General features: G+C 49.4%; 1 protein-coding gene across 3 annotated transcripts in view; it reads left to right on the top strand.

Annotated features, from left to right (window-relative positions):
- FNIP1 (folliculin interacting protein 1) overlaps nt 1–9,045 on the top strand; it is a 61,324-nt gene extending 52,279 nt beyond the window's left edge. For all 3 annotated transcript variants that reach the window (XM_027899805.1, XM_027899803.1, XM_027899804.1), the window contains 6 exons: nt 1,153–1,322; nt 2,595–4,008; nt 4,359–4,527; nt 6,273–6,470; nt 6,825–6,940; nt 7,736–9,045. In XM_027899805.1, the coding sequence (XP_027755606.1) occupies nt 1,153–1,322; nt 2,595–4,008; nt 4,359–4,527; nt 6,273–6,470; nt 6,825–6,940; nt 7,736–7,814 (2,146 nt within the window). In that variant the 3' untranslated portion in view covers nt 7,815–9,045. The remainder of the gene's footprint in view (nt 1–1,152; nt 1,323–2,594; nt 4,009–4,358; nt 4,528–6,272; nt 6,471–6,824; nt 6,941–7,735) is intronic.
- The last annotated feature ends 15,143 nt before the right edge of the window (nt 9,046–24,188 follow it).

Raw genomic sequence — 24,188 nt, 5'->3', positions numbered from 1 at the left:
TCCTGCCCCGGTTCAAGGGGAGAAACCACAGGGAACTGTGAGGGGTTCAGATGCATTTGCTTAACATCGGTTCCTGCTTCAGTGGAACCTTTTTCCTGGGCCACCCTGATCCTTGCCATTCTGAGCCCTGCACATCTTGGTTACATTTAAGTGGTCCTCTGTTTGGGTTTGTTTGCTTTATTTCAAATGCAGTAAGATTTACAGTGATGGAAGCAAGAGGAAATTAAGCTCTGTATCCTTTCCAGTTGAGTTTTAATTTTCCTCTCCTCCTTTGGCTGTCTCCAGTGAGGAACTGGCTACATGGAAGCTGTGGGGTTCCTGATGCTTGTAAACTATTCAAATGATGTTATTTTGAGGCATTTGACTGTTTTCCTCCCTACACCTGAGCTGCTGAGGCCACCAGCACCATCTGTCGGCATGTGGAGGCTCCTGGGCCCTGCTCCTGCCGGGAAAACTGACTGGGAAGGGAAGTTCCCTCCAAAGAGCAGAAACCATGCTCTATCATTGCAGTAAATCAGATAGTTAAGCTTTTCCAGAAAGGTTTTTAGCCCTAATTTCTTAGCTGGTGAAAAGTGTTTTGCCAGCATAAGGGTACAGCTTCCCTGGCTGAGCTACAGAACTTTGGGGGGGTTATTTTTTGAAGGGAGCAGCCATGTGTGCTGAAATTGCACAACAGTTCTGTGGAAGAACACAGCACTCAGCTGTTTTACAGGTTGGGTAGTGACAGCCTTCCTTCTCATCCACAGCCACAGATCTTACGGGGTTGGGATCTCCTGGGAGCACAGAGGCCACACAGTGCCACTGCTTTCTTACAGTGAACAAAAGAAGTTGGGTCTGAGATGTTCCACAGCATAAAACTTGCAAAATAGGAAGTCTCGTAGTTATTGCCCAGCAGAGGAACTGAGATGCCACAGAGTTAAAATATTTCACTTTACTTCAAATGCTCGTTCTAAGAAAGAGCTTTGTAGGAGTGGGAGGGAGGGCCTAGCCACCCCTTCTCTCCCCGAAAACCAGGACTGAAAGAGGATCTGTGCTGACTTTTGTCAGGCTGGTTCTGCAGTCCTTGATCCATCTAGACTGTGGAGGTGCTGTCAGTTTGACATCCTGAGTGTGTACCTGGAAAAAAACCCATGCTGGACGTTTTGCTTTCAGGTTTTTACCAGCTTTGCTGACTGCAGTGCTGACTAACCACCTGGCCTGGGTCCCCACCGTCATGCCCAATGGCCAGCCGCCCATAAGGATCTTCCTGGAGAAGCATTCTTCCCAGAGCGTGGACATGCTGGCCAAAACCCATCCCTACAACCCTCTGTGGGCACAGCTTGGTACGTGGCAATCACCTCTACACCACCCAGCAGCTTTACAGGAGTGGGTTTATGATGCTCGTTACTTCCCTCCCGAGTTATTTATTTCTTAATTCAAAATGAGGCAAAAGTGCGTATTTCCAGCTGAGAGGTGGTCACTGCGTTATTTGATGTGTGCTCTGGTTTCTTAAGGCATTCTGCACTGTCAAAGCTTAGCCAAAAAGTAAAGCCCTCTGTAGTCACCAAGTGGAGTCCCTTTAAGGTCACCTGTCCTGGTGCTGGTGGAGGATTCCAGCTCTCCCCCGGCCCTCTACCTAGAAGAAAAATCCATTTTTAGTTTTTGGGATGCTGCCATCAATAAGCCTCGTTCTAGAAAGAGAAAATCGAGAAAGTCCATTTTTTGATCAGAACTGAACACCCTCTTAATACAATGGATTGAGGCAGAACAGGAAATGGTGGCTCAGCAGCCTCCTGGGAAGATCTCAGAGCCCAGTCAGTGTAGCTGGTCACACTGTCTGCTAACTGCCAAGGAGAGGAGGGGAGGTGAGGTCAGATTGTCCTGCTCTGCACACACTCTGATGGAATTTGGTTAGGGAAAGGAAGGGAGAGTTCTGGGAGGTTGTCCTGTTCTGGTACAGGCAAGAACGGTCAGGGAGTTGGCAAGAAGACTTGATTTCAGAGCTCATGGGACTTGAGGGACCCACTGTGGTTAGAGTGGCATTTGAGGGCTCTTGGGCCCCTCGTCCCCTCATCCCTGCAGTGCCCTCATATTCCCAGAACTCACAGGCACTCCAGGTGACTCTGGAGTACCCCATCCAACCCACAGCAGAGCTCAAGGAGGGCAACAGGAGGAGGTTGGCTCCAGCCATGCACCTGCCACCATCACTTTTTGCCCTCATTCCTGGCATAGGTTTGCTTCTTTTACAGCTTTCTCCTGTGGGTAAAAGTTCAGCCCGGTTTCCAGGCTCTCCAGGGCAGGTGGATGCAGATGCCTCCTCTCTCCCATGGCTATATAAGGATCCCAGCAGATGAGCCTCCAAAGCTGGAGCGAGGTGGTCCCTGATGTGTGATATCAGATGTCCCCCTGACCAGTGGCTCACCTTACAGATGATACCAACAGCATCTCTGGGATTCTCTCTATTGAAAGCAAAATGCAGCATAGCTGTTGTCACTCTGCTGCTTTAGTATTTCTCTGTTGTTGACCTGGCCTTCGAAAACCGGCCCCAACAATTGCTGTTAGAAGAATAATTTATCGCAAAGATGCCAAATAATTGTGTTTATCTCCTGTCCTAGGTGACCTCTATGGGGCTATTGGATCACCCGTGAGATTAGCAAAAACAGTTGTGGTTGGCAAAAGGCATGACCTGGTCCAGAGATTGCTTTACTTCCTCACATACTTCATCAGATGCTCTGAACTTCAAGAGACACATCTTCTGGAGAACGGGGAAGACGAGGCCATCGTCATGCCCGGCACTGTTATCACTACCACGCTGGAGAAAGGAGAAGTGGAGGAGTCCGAGTATGTGCTCGTCACAATGCACAAGAACAGGGGCAACCTGCTGCCCACGGAGCCTGAGGAGACGAGAGCTCCCAACTGCAGTTGTAAATACTGCAAATGTCCCCCTTCCCTCGCACAGAACATCGAAGGTGTTTCACAGCTGGAGCGAGAGGACCCGCAGAGCACTCCCAAGGGAGAGCTGGAGGCCTCCTCTGATGAGAGCAGGACCATCGTCGCTGAGGACGGGCAGGAGGAGGCTGTGGATGGGAACCAGCCGAGGCCCTGCGCGGACCCCAAGCTGGAGGCCGTGGTGTGCGCGGGCTCGGCCCCTCCCGAGGCGCGTGGGGGGACAGAGGGCGGCTCTGAGGGCGCGGGGCAGGCGTGGGGGGGCTCGGAGGGGCTGGAGCCGGGCAGCCCCGTGGGCGGGGGCACCCGCGCCGCCGGCGAGAAGAAGCCTCCCGACAAGCTCTTCTGCGACGCCTTCCCGCGCGGCGCCGAGGCCCAGACAAAGGTGACTTTCCTCATCGGAGATTCCATGTCACCTGACTCAGACATCGAGCTGAGGAGTCAGGCAGTAGTGGAACAAATTGCCAGGCATCACAGCCCGCCAGCAGCGGAGGCAGCAGTGTCTGCTGATCAGAACTGTGAAGCTAAACAAACTGTTGAGGACCAAAATAGAGACTGTGGGACAGCTGAACCCTTTCCTCAAGTTGCTAGTGAGCATCAGAGCTGGAACCCAAACCCGTGCAGTGCTGAGAGCATGAGCCTGTTTGACGAGTATTTCCCTGATGACAGTTCAGTTGAAACCCGGACTATTGATGATATTCCAGGGCAAGCAGCTACGGACCTTCTTGCTCGCAACAGTAGTTTAGAATTTTCTAAAAAGCTGTGTACAAAGGCTTGCAAACCACCTAGTGAATTTTGTAAATTCATGGACTCTGTTCGACAAGAGACCTACAAAAACTGCTTTAATGAGCAGGACCAAAGAGAGAAAATCTCTATTCGTGTCCCCCATGGGGACAGAGAAAACGTAGAGAAAAAAGTCGCCCCGGGAATTGATTGGGACATTCCAAGAAATGAGAGTTCAGACAGTGCCCTGGGGGACAGCGAGAGCGAGGATACAGGCCACGATCTGACTAGACTGGGCAGTAACTATTATGGAGGAGAGCAAGAGGATTGGGCAGAGGAATATGAGATTCCCTTCCCTGGGTAAGTACTGTTCAGCAGCAACACAGCCTAAAAAAGATGGAGCCTTTCCTCATGTCACATGTTCAGAGGACTGCAGCCTAACTTGGCATCAGGCTTGGAAAAGTGTCTCTTGAGCTTGCTGGTTGTTAAGGAATAGGGAGAGATCAGTGGTCTGGAAAAAAGTATTAATTGTGCATTGTGATCTTGGCTTGTGTTCTCTGGTTCCATGACTGCAAAAGCTGACTTGAAACTCCTTAAAAAGTGCTTGAATGGAAGTTAGAAGAGCTATGATACAAGTGGAAATGGAGCCTCTCTGCAAGCTGAATTTGCTGTTTATTGCTGTCCATCTCTTTGATATGCCTTTCTTGCAGGTCAAAATTAGTTGAAGTGAACTCTGTCCAGCCCAGTATTGCCAATTTTGGAAGATCCCTACTAGGAGGCTACTGTTCATCTTATGTCCCCGACTTTGTTTTGCAAGGAATAGGAAGTGATGAGAAGCTGAGACACTGTTTGGTGTCAGATTTGTCTCATGCTGTGCAGGTAATTAAGCTATATTTGCTAAATGTATTTCTCACAGTAGGGAAAGGTAAATGTTTTTGAACATACAAACCTGCTGGTAGTGGAAATATTTACCGTCGCAGCTGCTGGCATGTCTCCCCAGTCCCAGGTCACCAGTTTTTTCCTCCTCTCTCAATTCATGTATCTGAAAAACGGGGGTATTTCACTGCAGATCTGGATCACAAAAGATCAGAGTCCCGCTGAAGCCAGCTGGGAGGCCCTTGCCTTGGGAAGATGGATCTTGGTGCTAAGCCATGGAGGAATCATCGTCTGCTGTAGGCATGGCAGGTGATGGTTGTGTCCCCACAGGATGGGATGATGTTAAACAAGCCCAGAAGCTGAGGTTGTGCATCTCTTCCTGGGTTGCTGCAGAGGGGCTTTGCTCCCTCCTCTGTCCCTGCATGTCTGACCAATGTGCTTGAGCAGCAGAACGTGTGCTCTCCATGGTTAAGCCACCAGGAATGTTTATTATTTTGGGGACATTTCCCCTTCTTTAGGCTTGTAGTCCATGTGTCCAGTGGTGATGGCTTCACTGGAAAAGGAGAAGCCAATGTAAAGATCATTGTCCAAAGGGGACTTGTGCTGCTCACGTGTGCTGGAGATCATCTCTTCTCCTCAGAAGCTTTTCCCTGGCTGAACTGGGGCAGGACTGGGAAGAGTGGTATTTCCCACCTCTTTGTATATACCACCTCCTGGTATTTCCCCAGGAAAGGAGTGGAAAGCAGATTGTCACTGAAAAGTGTGATTCTGCTCCTCTCTAGCTTATTCCCAAGGGAATGGGGAAAACCCCAGATGTGCACAGACTGGGGAGCAGCCGCTTTCCTGAGAGCCTTCAGAACATCCCCTTTTTCCATCTTCTCACATTAACAATGTGCATCAGACCTGTGACTCCTCCCCACGTTCCCATCTCCTTTCCTTGTGCCCAGCTGCACAGGGAGCGAGTTTTGCTCCCTGGGTGGTTGTTTCAGGGGCTGGTTTAAGCCAAATGTTTAAGCCATTTGGGAAGTGTAATTGAATTTCAGGCAAGAGAGGCAGCAGCGTGAGGTACCTGCTGCTGTGGGACAGATGTGGCTGAAACACAGTCTGGCTGAGCCAGATTTTTCTGCTTCTCTTCAAGTACAGCAGTAACTGCATCCCAGCACTGTGTGAGGTCTCTGTGGGACTCTTTGGAAGGAGGTGCTTCCCAACAGTCCAGGCCAAAAAACGTATTAGGGAAGGACAGCGAGTTTCTAAATCCTCCCTTTTTCAACCCCCTGTTCACGGCTTGGGAGAGGTGCAGCAGCAGCTGGAAGGAATGGCAAGGCACAGGCTTGGTTCCTGACTCCCTCTGCTGGCCTCCCATGAAGGGAAACCAGAGACAACTGGGAGTGACCCGACCTCGTTAACTCAGCCGTGCTGAACAGCGTGTTGGATTTTTGGTACTTTCCGTTTTAGGAGTTTGAAATACGCTTTAGATATGTCAAACATCAAAATATGCAACTGTTGGCCAGTGACACACTTTTTGAGCCTGGGAGAGAAGGCAGAATAGCCACTGTCCCTCTGAGACTGTGCCTTGCTCCCCAAACCCCTCTGTTTAATGGATGGAGTGCAGTGTGGGTACATGTGACTGGATTTTAGGGGGAGCAGTGTCTGGGGTGCTCTCCTGCTCTCCAGGATGGTGATGTCTTGTGAAAAGACCATTGTCATTTGTCGTTCTCAGGGTTCTGCTCTTCCTTTTGTGTTCCCAGCACCCTGTTCTGGACGAGCCCATTGCAGAGGCCGTCTGCATTATTGCAGACACGGACAAGTGGACGGTGCAAGTGGCCAGCAGCCAGAGAAGAATGATTGACAACAAACTGGGAAAAGAAGTGTTAGTCTCCAGTCTCGTCTCCAACCTGCTTCATTCCACTCTTCAGCTTTACAAGCATAATTTATCTCCAAACTTTGTAAGTCTGAATGGCAGTCGAGAGGGTGATGGTTTTAAAGCAGGAGGTATAAGATTCTGCCTGGTGTTTGTATCTGTAGCCACAATTTTAGTGGCCAGTGCATCCTCTGGTGTAGCTGTTTGAGCTGCCTATTGAAATGCCATTCTGTAATCAAAACAGCTGCCTCATTAATTCTAATTTAACATGTAATCAAAGGCTCCTGCTCCAAAGCAAGAGTTCTGCCAGTGAATCTCTCTCCTAGACACAAGCACAGAACAGGCAACGGGCATGTGGGGTCTGTGCTGCTCTGCTGTGAGGCCGCTTTGGTTCAGATGGAGCACTGTCTGCCCTGACACAACTCCCTTTGCTTTCTAGTGTGTGATGCACCTGGAGGATCGGCTGCAGGAGCTCTACTTCAAAAGCAAGATGCTGTCTGAGTATCTCAAGGGCCAGATGAGAGTCCACGTGAAGGAGCTGGGCGTGGTGCTGGGGTACGGTCACAAACACCCTGGGTGTCCTGCTGCCAGTGCTCTGCCTGGGCTTGTTCTAAGCACAGCAAAGTGGATTCCCAAGTGGGACTGGAACTCATAAGTTATCCATGGCCACAGGCTTCTGCTTAGCCACTGCCTGATGCCAAGGATCCCCCAGCCTGTGCCTTCCCCCCGGGCAGGAAGATGGGCTCAGCACTCTGGAGCTTATCAGGCTCCCTCCTTAGGGGGTCAGTCACCTCTCAACAACGTGGGCACCTGATTCCCCCAGGTTGGCTTTCCCCAGTGTGGCAGAAAACACCCTCTGTGTCACGTAAGGCACACCATACCTCTCTGTGGGTGTGGGGCACAGGCACAGGAGCTATTTCAGGGGTGTTTATAGGAAGGCAGAGCAGGGCAGGGTGAGCAGGAAGGCACACGGAGCACGTGTGGTGCTGGAGCTGGGGGAGCAGCTGCAGCTGCCACTACTTGAGCCCAGTCCTCTGCTCCTGCACTGTGTCCCCAACTGTTCCTGCCTTTACTGGGAGCTTAGGAAGGAACTGGGGGTTTTTCCTCCCTCCGTTTGCTTCCTCACCAGTTTGTTGGTGCTGTGGAACCCCTGCAGACAGGCAGGAGCTGAGGCAGCGCTGACAGAGCATGAGCAGGCACAGCTGGAGGGTGTTGGGAGCAGCCTGGCAGCTGCAGAGTGTAACCCACGGCCCAGGAGCAGAGGCTGAGCGGGCTCCGTGGGCACTGACACGTGCTCAGCCCCGCGAGGGTTCGGGCTGGGTTAAACGTGACTCTTGTGCTTCCTTCCAGGATCGAATCCAGCGACCTCCCTCTGCTGGCAGCTGTAGCGAGCACTCACTCTCCCTACGTTGCCCAGATCCTGCTTTAACGTGCCAGAGGCCACGGACTTCAACTCTTTGCCTCTCTGGAAACAAAGTGGAAGACAACTTGTTCTGGCTCCTTTCTCTTCGCAGCAATTCAAACAAACTGCTGGTTGAGCTGCAGCACCTCCATAAATGACTGCACAGGGTGCAAACAGCTGGAGACTTCTCCTCTCCCACTCGGCCATTGATAGAAAAGGACAAAGAAAGGAATCGAGAAAACTGAGTCAGCCCAAGCTTTCAGCCACGGAAAAGTGAAGATTTTAGCAAAGCTGAAGATGTGCATTTTGTAGCAGTTTCTGCCACAATGGCTGACTGTGACTTACACTGGGGAAGGCAGGAAGAACTGCTCTGAGAAACACGTGATGCCATCACCCCTTAGGAACTGAACAGGAGAGAGCAGCTGCTGCCTCCAGCCCGGCTTCAGCTGAGGAGGAGCTCCCTGGGATCTGATTCTCAAGCTGCGATGATTTGTAAACAACTCCTACTTTTTCATGTCACAGTCCAGTTCTGGATTCTTCCCAGAGGAAGGACGGGGCCCGGGTTGTTTTGCAAAAGGTTTATTAGTGACAGCTCCAGAATTTATTTATGATCTTTCTCCTGGGAAGAGGGAAAAGCAGGGGACAGAGGGGGACAGGGAGGAGGGAGGAAGAGGCCAACAGACAAACTAGCGATGGAGATCCTTGGCTGGATGCTGTAACCAGTGTTAAATGTTTATAATGTTTAAATGTTGCTTTATACTAAGTGATGCTTTTCTTCCACAACGTAATCAAAATGTTAAAAACAAAAATAATCTAAAGAGAATGTTGGCTGAAATTTCCCCACGGGGTCCCCAGAATGACACGACAATTACCTCTAACTTTTTTATGATCTGTAATGTTCTTGCAACACCATATTCTTTTTACAGCAGTCAGTCAGCCAGCTATTGAAATAATGAACTAGAAATAATTGTACCAAAGCACTGGGGACAAAATGAGTAGACTATTACCCTTAATTGCTCAGGTAACTAATTGATATATTTTTTAAAACCATTCTACAAGAAAAAAATGAACATTGATTACACCATAGTGTAGTAATATCCAAATTATTTTTTGACAAATATACCCTGCAGATGACTCTAATCCCTTTTCTACTCACTCGTGTAATTACCAGCAGGAAATGTTGTTTATTTTATTCTCAGCATTTCTCTTTTACTCAGCCATCACTGGTTTGTCATTATATATACAAAAGTTGTACGAGTAGCTGATGGACCCAACCTGGTGTAAGTCATGTAAATAGACAGTGGGAGGTGGATTATGTTTTCAAAGGCTCTACTACCTCAGTTTAACTGGACACTTCATTCTGGGCTTTGCTTTGCATATTTGTCCTGGCAGCCAATTAATGTTGCTGATTTTTAGCTTCTGTTTTCATTGATTACGTTCAGTATATTGAGTTTCATGGATTATCCTCACAAGTAGGAGACAGGTATTCCCTTGGTGGCTAAACTCTGCAAGAAATCCTATAAATCATTTTGTGATCATCCCTCCCACGGCACAGCACGCCTGCTGTTGGTGTTTGCAGAGTTACTTCATATACAGATCTGTTTTAACCATTTGATAAACTTGAAAAGAATAGGGGAGATCCCTGCCCCCCACCACTGTCAGCGACAGAACTCTCCTCCCTTCCCTCTCTGGGGCCAGGATTCACCCAGGGTGGTTCTTCAGCGCTGTTTAAAATCTGTTCCAGGGACATGGCCCAGCAGAGCCACCCCAGCCAGGAGGTGACCCCAGCATTAACCCAGGAGTGTCCCTGGGAACCTGTGTGCACAAAATCTGACTGCTGCAGGGAAGAAACTCGTGCTTGATGTGTGACCCAAGGATTTGTTTCTCCCCTGGTTTTCAGATGTCCTTTCCTCGCCACACAATTGTGTTCCTCTGGTTTTCGGAAGGAGCACGGAACAGGGCCCGTTGTGTAAACAGTTTGTAAGGAGCTACAGGGCTGAGCTCTGGGGCTGTGGAACTGCTGGCTGGGTGTGTGCTGGGGGCAGTGGTGCCACCCTGAGCTGTGCACAGACTGCTGGGGGGGCCTGGCCGTGTCAGCACCGATGGGGAGGGAGCTGGGGGTGTGTTCCCTCCTTGGGTGGGTTTGTCTGCAGCAGAGCCCAGAGAGCTGGGCAGCTGCCCCCTGAGCCTGGCACCCCCAGGACTGAGCGTGCAGAGACCCTGACAGGAGAACTGTGTCCTCCTCTGAGCCGGTGCTGTGCCAGCTGGGGTTGCTGGAGATGGGTTTGACTCTCCAGAAAGGCCCTGGCACGGCTTGAAATTGGTATTAATGTGAGAGGGGAAGGAGGTGGCTGTTGGGTGGCACCTTCTGCGCTGTCCTGTGCCCGCTGCTGCTGGTCTGTGGTGCTGAGGATGTGCTCAGCCAGTCCCAGCTGGAGCAGCCTGGGATGCAGCTCCCTCGGCGTCCTCCCCCGTGCCGGGCCCTCCTCTCAGCAGCACTGTGGGCAGAACACAACCAAAGCCCTCGTGGCATGGCAAGTTGTCCTGTGAGATCATTTTTTTGGGTACATGAACAATGTGGTACGTATGTCTGTTTGTTAAACAACACAAAAAGGGATTTTTACAGGCTAGAGCGTCGACCTTTTAAAATATATCGCGATTGTTTTATGTGAATAGAGAACTAATGTTTGATTTCTTTTTTCCACTGTTCCCAATCTCCATTATTAACATGTCTTAATTTTCTGGCTGAAAACTAAGTGTACTAGAAACACAAATTAGCAAATTTGGTTTTGTTGCAATTGGCAAACACTGGGCTGCTAAGAACAAAAACTGTTTAAAAGAACAGATTTTACACCTTGCATACGTTTTCCCTATTAGTTCTTAGAGATGTTTTATGAGGATTTTTTGCTTTCTCTAAATTATTTAGATGGTGGTACTTGTAAAATGCTGGGTAAAATGTACATACTTGTTATCTCTTCTGTTTTTGTATATATTTCCCAAGATGTGCACTTGTATTATAATAACCATTCCCAATTTTAGGGGAAATTTGTGCAATAAATACAGTATGTCAATTTACTTCTGGTACCTTTTGTGTCCCTTTTTTATGCATGTGGTATGAGAGCATTGGTGAGTGTGTGAACCAGAACCGTCTCCTTATTAAAGTTCAAATTGTGATAGCAGTGCTGCCAAGAAAAGTGAAGTGATAATCATACAACAGGAAAAAGAATTAACTTAGGAAGACGTAGCAGAGCACAGAAATGAGGCTTTAGAGCATCTCAGTTAAATCAGGTGCTCCCAAAGAGGGGGAAAAGTACAAGCAGGAGATGAAATCCTTTGTCTGAAGCAGCTGCATCTTGTATTTGTGATAAATGCTGTGGTGGTTTCCTCTCTGGCAGGTTCCTTCCCCAGGAGCCCCACCAGCCCGAGGTGCAGGACAGGCAGGGGCAGGCGGGGTCATTGTCCCCCAGCCCTGTCCTGCAGTGCCCAGCTGTGGGCAGGAGATGCCTCGTGTGGCACAGGAGCCTTCCAGGATTTCCACCTGCACCTGCCAAGGCTGTCCTGTGAAAGGTTCCTGTGAAAGGTGACTGTGACTCAGTGCTTGGTTCCATCTCTGGGAGGAATGAAAGCCCCAGAGCAACTCTGAGAGCTGCCCTGGAACACCTCTGAGAGCTGCCCTGGAACACCTCTGAGAGCTGCCCTGGAACACCTCTGAGAGCTGCCCTGGAACACCTCTGAGAGCTGCCCTGGAACACCTCTGAGAGCTGCCCTGGAACACCTCTGAGAGCTGCCCTGGAACACCACCCAGAGCTGCCCTGGAACACCACCCAGAGCTGCCCTGGAACACCACCCAGAGCGGCCCCCACAGCAGGGATGAATCGCTCAGCCCGTTCTCCGTTCCCATCCCAAGCAGCCCTGTGTCAGTGTGGGTGAGTCAGTATGGATGTACTAACAGAACCATTGCCTTTCAATCCTGATAACACAGGGGTTCCTTGCTGGCCTGGTGTTCCTGTGCCCTGACGGATTCCCAAGGCAGAGCCTGCGGTCCCACAGCAGCGCTGGAGCTGAGGAGAGGGCAGCTCCAGCAGAACCTGCAGCAGGAGATGCTCAGCTTGAGCTGGGAGCAGGTGAGGCTGTGCCTGGGACGCTGGGGACGTGCCCTGTGCACTGCCAGACCTCCTGCAGGGCGAGTGCACCTGACAGGGCAGAGAATTCAGTGTTACCAGAGTCGATGGTCATGAGGGGTCCTCCTGACAGGGATGGGTAGCTGGAGTCAGTTGTCTGGGGGGGTGTTTGGCAGTGATGATGTATGTTCAGCACTATAATCACTGCAGCATCCAGAAAACACTGATGCTAATGCCTGGAATTGATTTCCTTTCTAACTCTCCAGCTAGACTGGGACATAGCACTTGCTAGACAGTATTTTTAATGTATTGTTACTTCTTTTCTATAATTCTCTTAATTTTCCTGAAACAAAGGGGAAAGCTAATTTCCTTTGCTGAGGCAAAAGCAGGAAGGGAGCCACAGGCACCTGAGTCTCTCATCCCTTGTGTGATTCCCAGGGGTTTGCAGGAGAAGGGATGATTCTTTTCTGTGTGGCTCAGTGCAGAGGAACCACAGGATGATTTCTGGATCCAGGGATGGGAAGCAGCTCGCTGTGTTGGCTGCACAGAAGCAAAGAGCTCCTAACAGCTCTCTGCTGAGCTGCTGTTGCTTTCTTCTCTCTTAAACATTCATCGTTAAAAAATACTGGCCTTGTAGCGGGAGGTAAAATGAGCAGAGGGCCTGGAGATGCACGTGTCTTCTGAGTGTCTGTGCTGCAAAGAACATCTCTGTTTATGTGCTGCAGCGTTCACATTCTGTTCCAGCCATGCCCTCATTTATTTCAGGGTGCAGGAGCAGTAACAGGCTCCTCACACCGCCCCTGCAGCCTTCCTGCCTTCCCTCCACACAAAAACATCGTCCTGGCTGTTGCTACAGGCAAATCTAAACACACCAGTGCTCGGGGTTTTGGAAAGTGTTGCCGTGTTGGCTGGGGATGTTGCTTTACTGGAATCAGCGCTTTTCCGCTCTGACAGTCGAAGAACCACAAGTTGAAATCCTGAGGGATCTGCCCAGGCCTTTGGAGCAGCATCTGGTTCCCAGCAGCGGAGTCTTTGCTTTGGGAGCCCGCTGGCAGAGGAGCTGGCAGGTAAATCAGCTGTGCCCAGCGTGCCTGGTGGCTCCCTAAAGGGGTGCTGATTCTCCCCTCGCTGGGGTCAGTGGGGAGGAGCAGACCCTGCAGGGCAGCTCAGCACCGAGGGACAGGGTGAGGGGTCCTGCCCCGATGGCACAGAAAGTGCCAGCACGGAGCATCCCATGGAGCTGTGGATCCCCCCAGGAACCCGGCTGAGGAGCTGGCACGGGGGGTTGTGTGCTGGAGCTGGGGCTCTCCTTCCCCCCAGGGACCACTGCTGGGCAGCGTTTCCTGCCCCAGCAATGCCCGCTGGCCATCCTGCAGGGCTGGACCTGCCGTGTGGCCTCTGGGAATGAGCGGCCTCCTGTGAGCCGTCACCCTGTGTCACCCGCTTGCTCTTGCTCAGGCCCTCTGCTCCCTGGCAGCTCATCTCCTCCTAGGAGCATAGTAGCAGGAGGCAGCATGTTACTCCCATGTCTCTGTTTATTTTCATTACCCAAAATATTTGTACAGCGGCAGAACTTGATTTCCAATCCTCTGTGTGTTCCAGCTGTTCGTTCCCAGCTGGAGCTGAAGACATCTGCTCCCAGGGTGGGGATCACTGCCTGAGCTCCTGCCTTCAGCTGCGCTCCCGAGAACCAGCTGCACCCGGGCACAGAGGGCTCTCACTGGTGCTTCTGGCACAGAGGAGGAAGTGCAGAAGGCAGGCAGGGACAGCAAGGAGCTGGTCCTGTGCTTTGGGATGTCACTGCTGAGGAAAGGCTACCTGGAGCACATCAGCAGAGGTTTTGGTGAGGCACCTGGAGCACATCAGCAGTGGTTTTGGTGAGGCACCTGGAGCACATCAGCAGTGGTTTTGGTGAGGTGCCTGGCAGCACCTCCTGTTGTGAGCTCAGAGGACAGGACGGTGCCACAGCCCCTTCCTGGCCGTGACGGTGGTGCCCGTGGGCTGAACGCCAGCGCTGGGCACTTCCCCTGTCCTGTACCTGTTGCTCAAAGCTGTGTGGGTTGAGCAATGCCCTCAGTGGCCGGTAGCTCTGTGGGCAGGGTAGCTCTGTGGGCAGGGTAGCTCTGTGGGCAGGGCAGCTCGTGCACCCAGATCCGGCCCGTTGGCACCCACGGTGTCACCGTGATCGGGGCTGGGGTGGCCGTGGGGCTGAGTGACCGGCCCGGTGGTTTTTGGGGCTGCTTCCCAGTGGGATGGGGTGCTCCAGCCCTGCTGCAAACACCTGCTGTTGTTTCAGGCCAGGTCTCCCCACAGCTCTGTCCTTGCAGGACAGCCCAGGCAGCCGTGGGTGCCCCCAGCAGCGAGGGCAAGGGCTGTGACCCCAGGCAGGGCTGCACTGCCGGGCGGCACCGGCGAGGCTGCTGGCCCAGATGTTCCTTATTGCAACATCCCAAAGGAAGCATTTGGGCCGTAGGCTGGTTCTGGATTTCCAAAGCAGCACGGGAGATAAGCAGATGCCTTTTTCTTGTGACACAGCTGCTCTGCCTGTGCCCCAGCCCTGGCCAGGCCCCAGGCAGGGAGAGGAGCTCCCGGTGCGAGGGCTGCTGGTGGGTCCTGGGACGATCCACCTCTCACTGCACAAACACCTTTGTGCTTCCTGTTTGCTGTTGTCTTCCCTAAACACCTGCAACCCAGTTCCTTTGGTAACAGTTCTTCTGCAGATAGAGCTTCTCAGAGATGAAGTTACAGACCAAGAAAATCTTCAACCTTTATTATCTGGGAGAGGAGGTGGCAGGAGGGAAACGTCCTGCTCTGGCTCATCCTTTTCCCATTACAAAATCAGAACTTCGTGTGAATGAGAGGGAGCCACTTGCTCCGATGGAGGTCACTGGGGAGCCCCAGGGGGCTGCAGTGCCACCCAGGGCCATCCCTGGGCCGCTGGGTTTGAGCCCATGAAGACACTGCTGAACACTGATATTTCTTGGTTTGAAGATTTCATCTATCCCGTGCTTTCTAAACCACTGAGAGAGAGGAACTCTCTCTGGCCACTGTGCCTTTGGCTGCCCCTGTTGTTCAGTTTCCACCCCTGTAACCAGAGCGTTTAACTGGAACTTGCTTTGCCTTCCTCGTTAACTCCTCAGCACGAGTTCTGGTGGGACAGACACGGCTTTTTTCTTCAGGAAAGGCACTAAGGAGGAAGAGAGGGCTGTGCAGGTCACGTGCAGCTGTGCTGTGCTGGAGCAGCTGTGACCAGCACTGCTCTCATCATCGTTTCCTTCTCGAGCAGGACGGGCTGAGGCCGCAGCTCTGGGACATGTGAATGTGTCACCTGCTGGGGCCGGGTGGGAGAGCTGAAGGTGCAGTTTGTCCAGGCCTGTTAACAGAAAACAAATGTCCTCCTTGAGTGGCACTGCAAATGAAAGTGGTGTTTCCTATGGAGGTGCCTGTAGCCAGGCTGAGGAAAATGGGTGAGAGCATTTCCCTGGGAAATGAGCTCCTTACTTCCCAAAGCTCATTATTTCAGTTTCCTTGGCTAATTGAAAACATTTCTAGGATGTTTCCACCAGAAGAAAAGTGGTTTATAAACAGCCCAGAGCGCAGTGGGGAGAGCACCTGGAGGCACAGCCCATGTCTGGGCAGGGTGATCCCAGCAGGTGCCTTGGTTGACCCCTGGTGCTGACACTGGTGGGACCTCCCCTGAGCAAACACCCTCGTCTGGGGGCTCTGGGGTGGGGATTGCAAAAGGTCCCTATGCTACAGAAGTGTCAATAGACAGTGACTTTAGGGCAGAGAGTACAAAGGGTTTGTGTGCTTGATTTTCCTGCCAGGGATGCTTTTTATTTTGGAGAACTTCGATGGGCTTGCAAAACTACATTCAGCAATTCTTCTGTAATTGCTTCAGAATCACAGCCATGAGCAATTATAGTTTTCAATAGCTTAGTGAGTGCACTGAATCCTGAAAAATTAACTACCACATTTTCAAGGAGTAAATTTATTAATAGCAGCTGTAACTAGAAATCTTGTCTAATTTTGATCCCTACCAGAAGAGATGAAAAAATGAGGGCTCCTGTTTGCATGTATTAACAATGTGACTGATAAAATTTGAGGGAGATATTCTGGGCAAACAAGAAAATTACAGCTGTGTTGCTTGTGCAATAATTAATGATGGTGCACTTTATTCTCCAAAGCTGTTTTTCTTGTACAGTTTAACTAAAGGTCTTGATCTCTGTCATTTCACACGACATTGTTCTGAGGCTGGTCAGGCTGTAAAAGCCATCAGCCTGAAGGAGAATTTATTTTCAAAATACAGCTTAAATCTCCAAACTATTTCTTAAATTATAGGTTAGTGAAAAGCAGGCTCTTCCCACGGAAACAGATACAGTTTTTTAAGAACTGTAGGCTTGAACTGATTTAGAATTAAAATCAAGGGCTGTGTCCTGGGCTGGTGAGACCCCCTGTGGCTCCTGGCAACCACAGCTCTTCACAGCTGTGAATTCAGACACCCATTTTTAGGGGGAAAATAATCCTTGACCTAAATACAACTTTCCAGAGATGCTGTAGTTGACTCTTGCATCCTCATCTGCTTTTTCCCAGGCTGGCTGGCTGGGAAGCTGCTGACACTGCTGGGACTGGGACTGGATGATCTTTAAGGTCCCTTCCAACCCATCCCACTCTGTGATTCTGTGATTCTATGACAGCTGCATGTGCTGGCCCATTGTTGCTGGTGGGCTGTGAGCAGACACTGCACATTCAGGTTTGGGGTGTCCCTGTCTCCTCTCCCAGTCTCACCAGACCCCAGGAGATGCCTTTACTGGTGATTCCCATCCTTTACTGGCAAATCCCATCCCAGGCTTCTGCTGAGCTCTGCTCTCTTAGTTTCTTTTTGCAATACTCTGCTTGCCATTGTTGATTGCAGACTCTTTACCACGTGTGTGCACATCCTTCTTTAGACCACAGCTGAAAACACTCGGGTGGTTCCTGCTACCTCAAGGTGTCTGCAACCCCACAAACTGTTTTCCATTTCTCTTGGTACCTTCTTTTAAAGTGCATCACTTCTGTAACACCTCCTAGAGACAGGGTGTTTGTGGCAGTCACTGCTTCCTACAGGCCAGGCAGGCCACTGCAGGAATTTCATCGTGTTCCCCTTTTTAATGGAAATTGCAAAAACATTTCCAGACACAGCTCTGCCAATACCCTGACAGCAGCCTCTGTCACCTCTTCAGTGTTCTGGACTGGGGAGTACTTGTGTCTCAGCTTTCACCTAGGTGCAATGAAATGCCTAAAAATCTAAAGAAATTGTGTCTGCCTCGATGTCATCACTGCCATCCTACCTAATAAATATTTTCCTGATTGTTAAATTCACAGTATCGCAGCAAGAAACCAAAAAACCACCAGTCCCTTCTCTCTGAGCAAGATAGTTCCTTCCATGTGGGTAAGCAATCGCAGGTAAGTGGTATTTGTGTGCTTAGGTGGCATCTGGTTTGTTGGGCGGAGCACTGACCACACACTCGATAGCTTGCATCACCCTCTGATTCATACAATCATCTGACCTTCATCTAACTGCTGCTCTGCTTTTATTTCCTTTGCTCCCTACCAGTTCCAGTAAAGGAAGCTCTTCCTGTGCTGCACACACAATGCTTCCTTTCATGCAGGGAAGGGCTGTGCTTTTAGCATTTAAAAAAACAACCAGTAGAAGCATCTGCTGGACCAGCACAGGACGGAGCCCCCACAGGTACCCCCTCAGACCACACACACTCCAGGGGCTGGGCACGGCCTCTCCTCCCGGGGGACACCCCAGCCCCTCGGGGTGGGATGAGGGGGCTCTCACTGAGGGTCCCTCCCTGTTTGTGTGTGAGCAGGTCTGCCAGGAGGAGTCTGACTCTGCTGGCTCTGCCTGTACCTTCAGCTCCTGCTCTGCCCAGCGAGGCCGTTCCTCTGGATCCATCCACGCTCCATCCCTCCCCTGCAGCTGAGGAAACGCAGCCATCGCCCTCATGTCTCAGCTTTCTGATGCTGAGGGAAGGCAAAAGGGAGTCTGGTGATCTCTCAGCAGGAGCATCTCAGCTGTCCGCTGCAGGAGAGCTCCTGGGAGGTGGGAAGAGGCCAGCACAGGCTTTGGAACGCTGCTGGGAATCAATATCCCCTGACACAGGATTGCTGTGTGACATTACCCAGGGCAGGGTCTCTAGAAGGAAGGGAGGGAAACCGCATCGAGTGGAAGAAGAGTCATCTGCAGATCTTTTTAAAGTTAAAAATAGCCAGGATTTTGTCTGCAGAAGACAGTTTGTTCTGTTATGCTGCTGGCATCATGTGAGCAGGCCCTGCGCTTCTGCATTTGAGGGCTAAAACTGACAGGCTGAAAACAGGAACTTTCTGGATATTCCGCATGCCTGAGATTGAATGGTTTCAGCGAGCTGCCTGATATCATCTCCTCCATATGCCATCGCTTGGGTGGGGGAACTGAACATCTCATTAGCTCTGTGGGGTCATTAAAAGCCAGAGAAGAGATCATAAGGAATAATAAGGATGTATGACATCCTGTGAAGACAGCTGATGAAAGCAGCCGCCTCTGCCGCCGAGCGCTTCAAGGCGAGGGGACCCAGTTTAGCAGCGTGGAGGAGCTGAGTGCCTGCTAACTCGTGTCAGCAGGAGCTGTTTATCCTCTCTTCGTCAGGAAAATCAGACCGACAGCATCGAAAAGGGACCCAAACCAGAGGATGATACAGGGAATTCTGGCCTACATAACTTCGCAATGAGTTCACCGAGCATTCCTGGCTCCCAGGCCTGCACTGAGGCTACTAAACTGTGCAACAGTTCTTCGTAATCAAATTACAGTTTATACACACACACAAAGCACAAATACACAGACCTGTGCCTTCCTACAGCTGAACACAGTGTCTGCAGACAGTGGGGAGCTGAGGTGATGCTGCTGCATTGTCACTCTGGCCTCAGCTACAATAGCAAAGCTCGTGGTTGCAGAGTACCCTGACAGCAGCATCAAGAGAAGGTAAGAAATGTGAGTGTTCCCCAGCCCTGGTCTCAGTTCAGATGCTGTAACAGTTCTCGTAGGATTTCACAAATAAGTAGCCTGTATCTGATTGCATACAGCAGCGAAATCTTGTGCCAGGCTTTTATTCCCAATTTCTTAATCTAGATGATTGCCAGTCAAGAAGAAGTCTAGACCGTTGGCCTGTTCTTTGGCAGAGGAGAAGTTGTTTATTATTTTTCCACATGCTCAGAGAATTACTACATTTACTCAAAAAAGGGAAGGACTAAAATCCTATTTACTCTAATCTTTATCATATTTAAACTGGCTGTTCTCTGTAGGCATGTCCCTTTCTTTTACTAGCTCAGTGTTGTTGGCCAAAGTGTTGTCCCCTGAAAAATGCCACAGATGCACAGAATGGTCACATTGAGTTATGCAAGTGTTTGGCTTTTTGCCTCTGAAAATAGCTGCTCAGTAGAAAAATACAAATCCCATTGCATGTTCTCTCTGGGTTATAACAGGTCACAGACACAAAATCCCTGCTGTTTGTGAAATCTTCTTGCAGCTTATAGTTGTACAACATTTAATGACCCCAAAAAATTAATGAAAGAGACATTAAATCTTTGGAATTAGATATGTTAAGTGGGTAAGTGATGCCAGATTACTGGTGGGGAGTTTTCCACGGCAAGAGGGTTCTTTCTTTTTGTTATTTCTTTTTTAAGTCTTCCTCTTTATCTGTGCCCAGCCCATTCTTTTCCCCACCCTCCCCTTTCTAATGCTTTTTGGCATGAGGTTTCCTACAGCAAATGAAGAAAATCTTTCAGCTGGAGCTGTAACCTGATTATAGGAACAAAGAACGTGCAAATGGGGCAGTCACCAGATTCCAGATTGCCTCCTGTCAGGGCAGGTTTTCCCCCGCCGCCCCCAACTTTAATTTTTTCAGGCTAGAGCATGGACATCTGTATGCTGTTGCTGGATACCTCTGATATCTAGACAGGCCCATATGCTCTTTTGGGTTTTGCCAGCAAAGTGCTGGGGCTGGAATCACATATCTGTAGGTTGTGTGTAGTAAAAATAAAGCGGCAGCAGACAGACAAAAAATTTGATAAAAGAGCCCGTTTCAGACAGAGCTGCTCCTTTGCAGAGCGTGTATCTGTTTGGGGCAAGAACTCGTGGCTTGGAGCAAACCAGCTGGTTTTTAGATGGTATTTTATAACAGTTTTGAATGTTTTTGTCAGTTCTTACTCTGTTTCACCAGGCACTGTTGATACTGTTGTGCACTTCGCCATGCCTGGGGCAGGTTGGATGCTCCAGGGGCTTGGCAGCAGTCCTTTCTCTCCTCATCCCACTCACATTCATCAGGGCTTGGCACCTGCAGCAGGGTGGTGGCAGGCCCTGGACAGACCCTGTCAAGTCACTCAGCAGTGGCAAGGGAGAGGAATGTCCTTCTTCATACCTGTCTTTTCCCATCTGGACCGGGCAGAGGAATGAGGAAGGTGGGAACACACATGTCCGTGTCACAGGACAGCCGGTGCTCTTCCAACACTAACAGCTTGCACTGTCCTCACTGGCAGCTCTCTGACAGTCCATATCAATGCCAGCCTTTGTGTTCGTGGACACCTTAGTAAATGAATAGCAAATAACCCCATTCACTGCTTCCTTTTGCAGATTGCTCCTGACTCGGGAACTGGGATTCCAGAAGTGATCCGCTGTGTGTGACTGGCCGAGGATTACCTGGCACGACGGTCAGGGTGTGATGTTCCCAACACACTGCGCACCCTCAAGCGTAAAATATTTGCTATTTCAGAGTCTGCACCTGCCCTCCATGAAGCCTTTCCCGTGGACATCCCATAAACTGCCCTCAGATCAGAAATGAGCCCTTCAGGTGGGAGCTGAGACATAGGAAATGGTTACTCTCTCCAGCTGAGCTATGGCTCAGGCTGCTCCAGGGAGCAGCTGGGGCTTGTCATTCCCTCTCGTTGCATGTTAATATAATCTTAAAACCTTTCAGTCTTAAGGCTGACTGTATTCCTAGTCCATTCACAACAGCACTCAGCATATTAGAGACCATCAGCTGGGTGACAGGGAACATGAAAAGCAAGGAAAGTCTCCCCTGGAAGTAAAACATGAGTATCTCTACTTATGTAACAAAGTGCTGCATCTCCAGTTTAAAAGGTGTCAGGCTGCCCGTTTGTTTCAGTCTGGTTGATAAAGGCTGGAAAGTACTTGTTTAACTGTCACAAGAAGCTTATGTGCACATGGCTTTACCTTTCAGGAAAAACCTGCACATGGAAGGAAAGCTGAGCTTGTCTTTATTCAGAGAGAACAAAGATGTGGGTTTAGTTTCTAAAAATGTTACTGTGATACAGAAGGAAGATAGACATCTCACAGTCTGATGCTTCTTTTCCACCTTTTACCGTTATCCTTTGCACTGAAGCTCGGGGAATATGCACAGGGGGGAATTTCGCCTCAAAAGGGGCAGAATTAGCAGTTCAATACAAAATGACCATTTTGGGGTTTGATTTTGCAAAAATAATTTGGTATTTCATATTTAATCTCAGAAATGGAAGTTTTAAGCTGCAAAATGCTGTTTTAGCCTGAGCAGTGTTGTGCCATTTGCAAAAATGTAACTTTCCTGCAAAAGGTGAACTTCCACAAAATTCCCAGTGATGCCTTTGCCTCCCCGAATTCACAGACTTTTACTGAACCATCACAAACATGTTCTACTCAGGAAGTTCATCATCAGAGTAAGCATATATGGTAAAACTGTCTGAAGAGGTTCTTCCCCTTGGGAATCCCAGAATATTTTGTTTTCCTCTAGTCAGGCAGAGAATTAATTTGTGTATCTTCCTTGCTGTGTGTTAACCACATACTTAGCTGGTAGTTGTTGCCAATGAAATGCATGAATCTCCAAAGGGAATTTTTTTTTCAAAGGTTAGAAACCAATAGTCCAACAGCCAGATTGGAGAACAAGAGGAAGGAAATTGCCAGGCTGTAATAAAACTCACAGGATGAGAAATACATAGAATCCTAAAAATACAAGTTAAAAACATTTCGGTGCCTGTTGATTATGAATCTTTCCCGGTGGGAGAGGTGAGGAAGCTGAGTTTTACCCTGAGGAATCTGGGATGTGCACACGGTGGTACAAGGCGTGAGATTAAAAGGCATCTCCGGGAGTGTCAGTGAACCAGAACAATTGAGGGAACGTTCTGGGAGGAGGAGAAGTACTCCCTAACTCAGCCGGTCTTCCCAAATTCACGGATGTCTGAAGCAGAAACATTTAATCTCCTGAGACTGAAACTCACCCATAATAATAGCAAAGCACCTTTGATTCTTCTGTGTGAGCCTACAGATACTGTTAGTTTTCCATTAAAAAAACTGTGTGATAAGGCAAAGTGATACAATCCAGACAAAAGGGAAGCAAATTTCCCCCTCTGCATGGACAATCAGCATCCTGCTTGGCCACATCCTTCAATCCCAGCCCCAAAATTACTCACTTGTGAAAGCCTCTTAATTGTGTTTAACTACCTCGGCTTTACCGCTGGGAGATGTCGGCTGCAACACCAGCGAGCACTTGGGATCATGACACTCGTTTCCATTGTTCTCCAGATATTTGGGAAAAAAAACCCGACAGCTAAAATAACCCCGGGAGTAATGGCAGCTATTAGAGCCATTGCCTACCCAAATTGGGGTATTTTTGGAGTGAGGAAAGTCGTGTTTCACGGGTCAGTTGTGCCAAGCAATTAAGTTGGAATGGCAGCTTTGATTCCCATGGAATACCTCTGGTTCCTGTCCTGCTCCGTGCCTGTAGGCTGGTGTACAATAAACAGGAGAATCTGGGTGCAAAAGTAGAAGCAATTTTTAGACTACTAGCTTTATTCCCATATTTTGTGTGTCCACCTCAGCGTTCTGTTCGTTGTAAGAATGCTGAGCAGCTGGAATAGGTGGTAGAATGAGTTCCCTTCTAAAAACCAAGAACAGGGCTTAAATTTTTACAGATCCATGAGAACTGTGACAGCACACAGATCAGCAAAATCTGGGGTGTTTTCCTAGTCTTTCATTAATTTTTTTTCCAGCCACCTCCACCTGGGGAGTATTGACTAGTTTTTCACATTATCTTTAAATATAAACTGAGCTTATACAAAAAAATTACTTGATTTGCTGTTACATCTTGGTTAAAAAAAAAAAAGAAAAAGAAAAAAAGATCGTAATAACGAAGGATTCATGCTTCAGTTCTTTTCTTCTTGCTTTGCCTCAGTTATTCAGGATAACGCTTTATCTCCATCTTTTCCATTTGGTTTTCTGGCAGAGAATCTCTGAAGATTCCCACACTAGTGGAAATAATATTTTATGTACTAAAATTGAAAAAGGATAACGTGTTCTGCCAAATAACTAGCACAAACTTCTGACCTTTGGAACGATAATAGACGTGATATTTGGAAACGCTACTTTTACTACGGAAGTTCAAAATGAAGGGGGGAAAAAAAAAGAAAATGAGCTTCGAGCTGGACTTTATGGGACTGAAACCAACTCATTTTTGAGAGCATCTTATGTTCTCTCTCGTGGTTGCAGGGTAATTGTGTGATGGTGAGTGATGCTTTTAAGAGCCAGGCTGTCCATCCTGCTGTTGTTGTGCCTGCAATGGTACCAGGCACAGCCCAGCACAGTCTACAGCGGAGGAAATGTCATATTTCCTCAGCTTTTTCTTTGAAGAAAACACTGGAAATATTATTATAAAACAACTTGGAATGGACAATAAAGTCCTTGAGCACAACAAAGACGATTGTGCCATAAAGGGCAAGTGGTGAAGAGAATGGGAAGGGATGGCTGGAGAAGGGAGAGAAACAAAAACAGTCTTGTTTATTAGGAAGGAAAGAGGAAAAAAAAAAAAAACAAAAAAGACAAACACAAGTTGTGTGCCGGGTAGCTTTGATCTCCTACATCTCCAGGATTGGATTGGGGTAGGAAGGAAATCTCCCGAGGCGTGTTGGATACACGGTGTGCTGAGGGGCCGTCGGTGCTGGGGCCGCGGGGCTTGGGAGAACTTTGTAAGCCCCCACAGCGCTCCCGAGCTGTGCCAGCAGCTTCTTCGTCTTTATTATAAAGAGCTTCTTCATATTTTAATATCAAGAGCTCCTAATTCACGGGCGGTTCGGCCTTTCCACCCCCGTGCCGAGGCCTCAGGGCGGGGATGGGGTCGCTCCCTCAGCCACAGGAGCAGCTCAGGAATGAGGGAGGGCGATGTGCTGCGGACTGCACCGGCAGGAAAAGCTGGGCAGGCAGCAAAGCACAGGG

This window comes from Empidonax traillii, unplaced genomic scaffold (genome assembly GCF_003031625.1).
Source record: "Empidonax traillii isolate 1590-97213 ecotype Southwest subspecies unplaced genomic scaffold, ASM303162v1 scaffold689:size842923, whole genome shotgun sequence".
In the NCBI taxonomy this organism is placed as follows: Eukaryota; Metazoa; Chordata; class Aves; order Passeriformes; family Tyrannidae; genus Empidonax; species Empidonax traillii.
The sequence above is the reverse complement of the archived record's forward strand: the minus strand, read 5'-3'. Positions and strand labels throughout refer to the sequence as shown.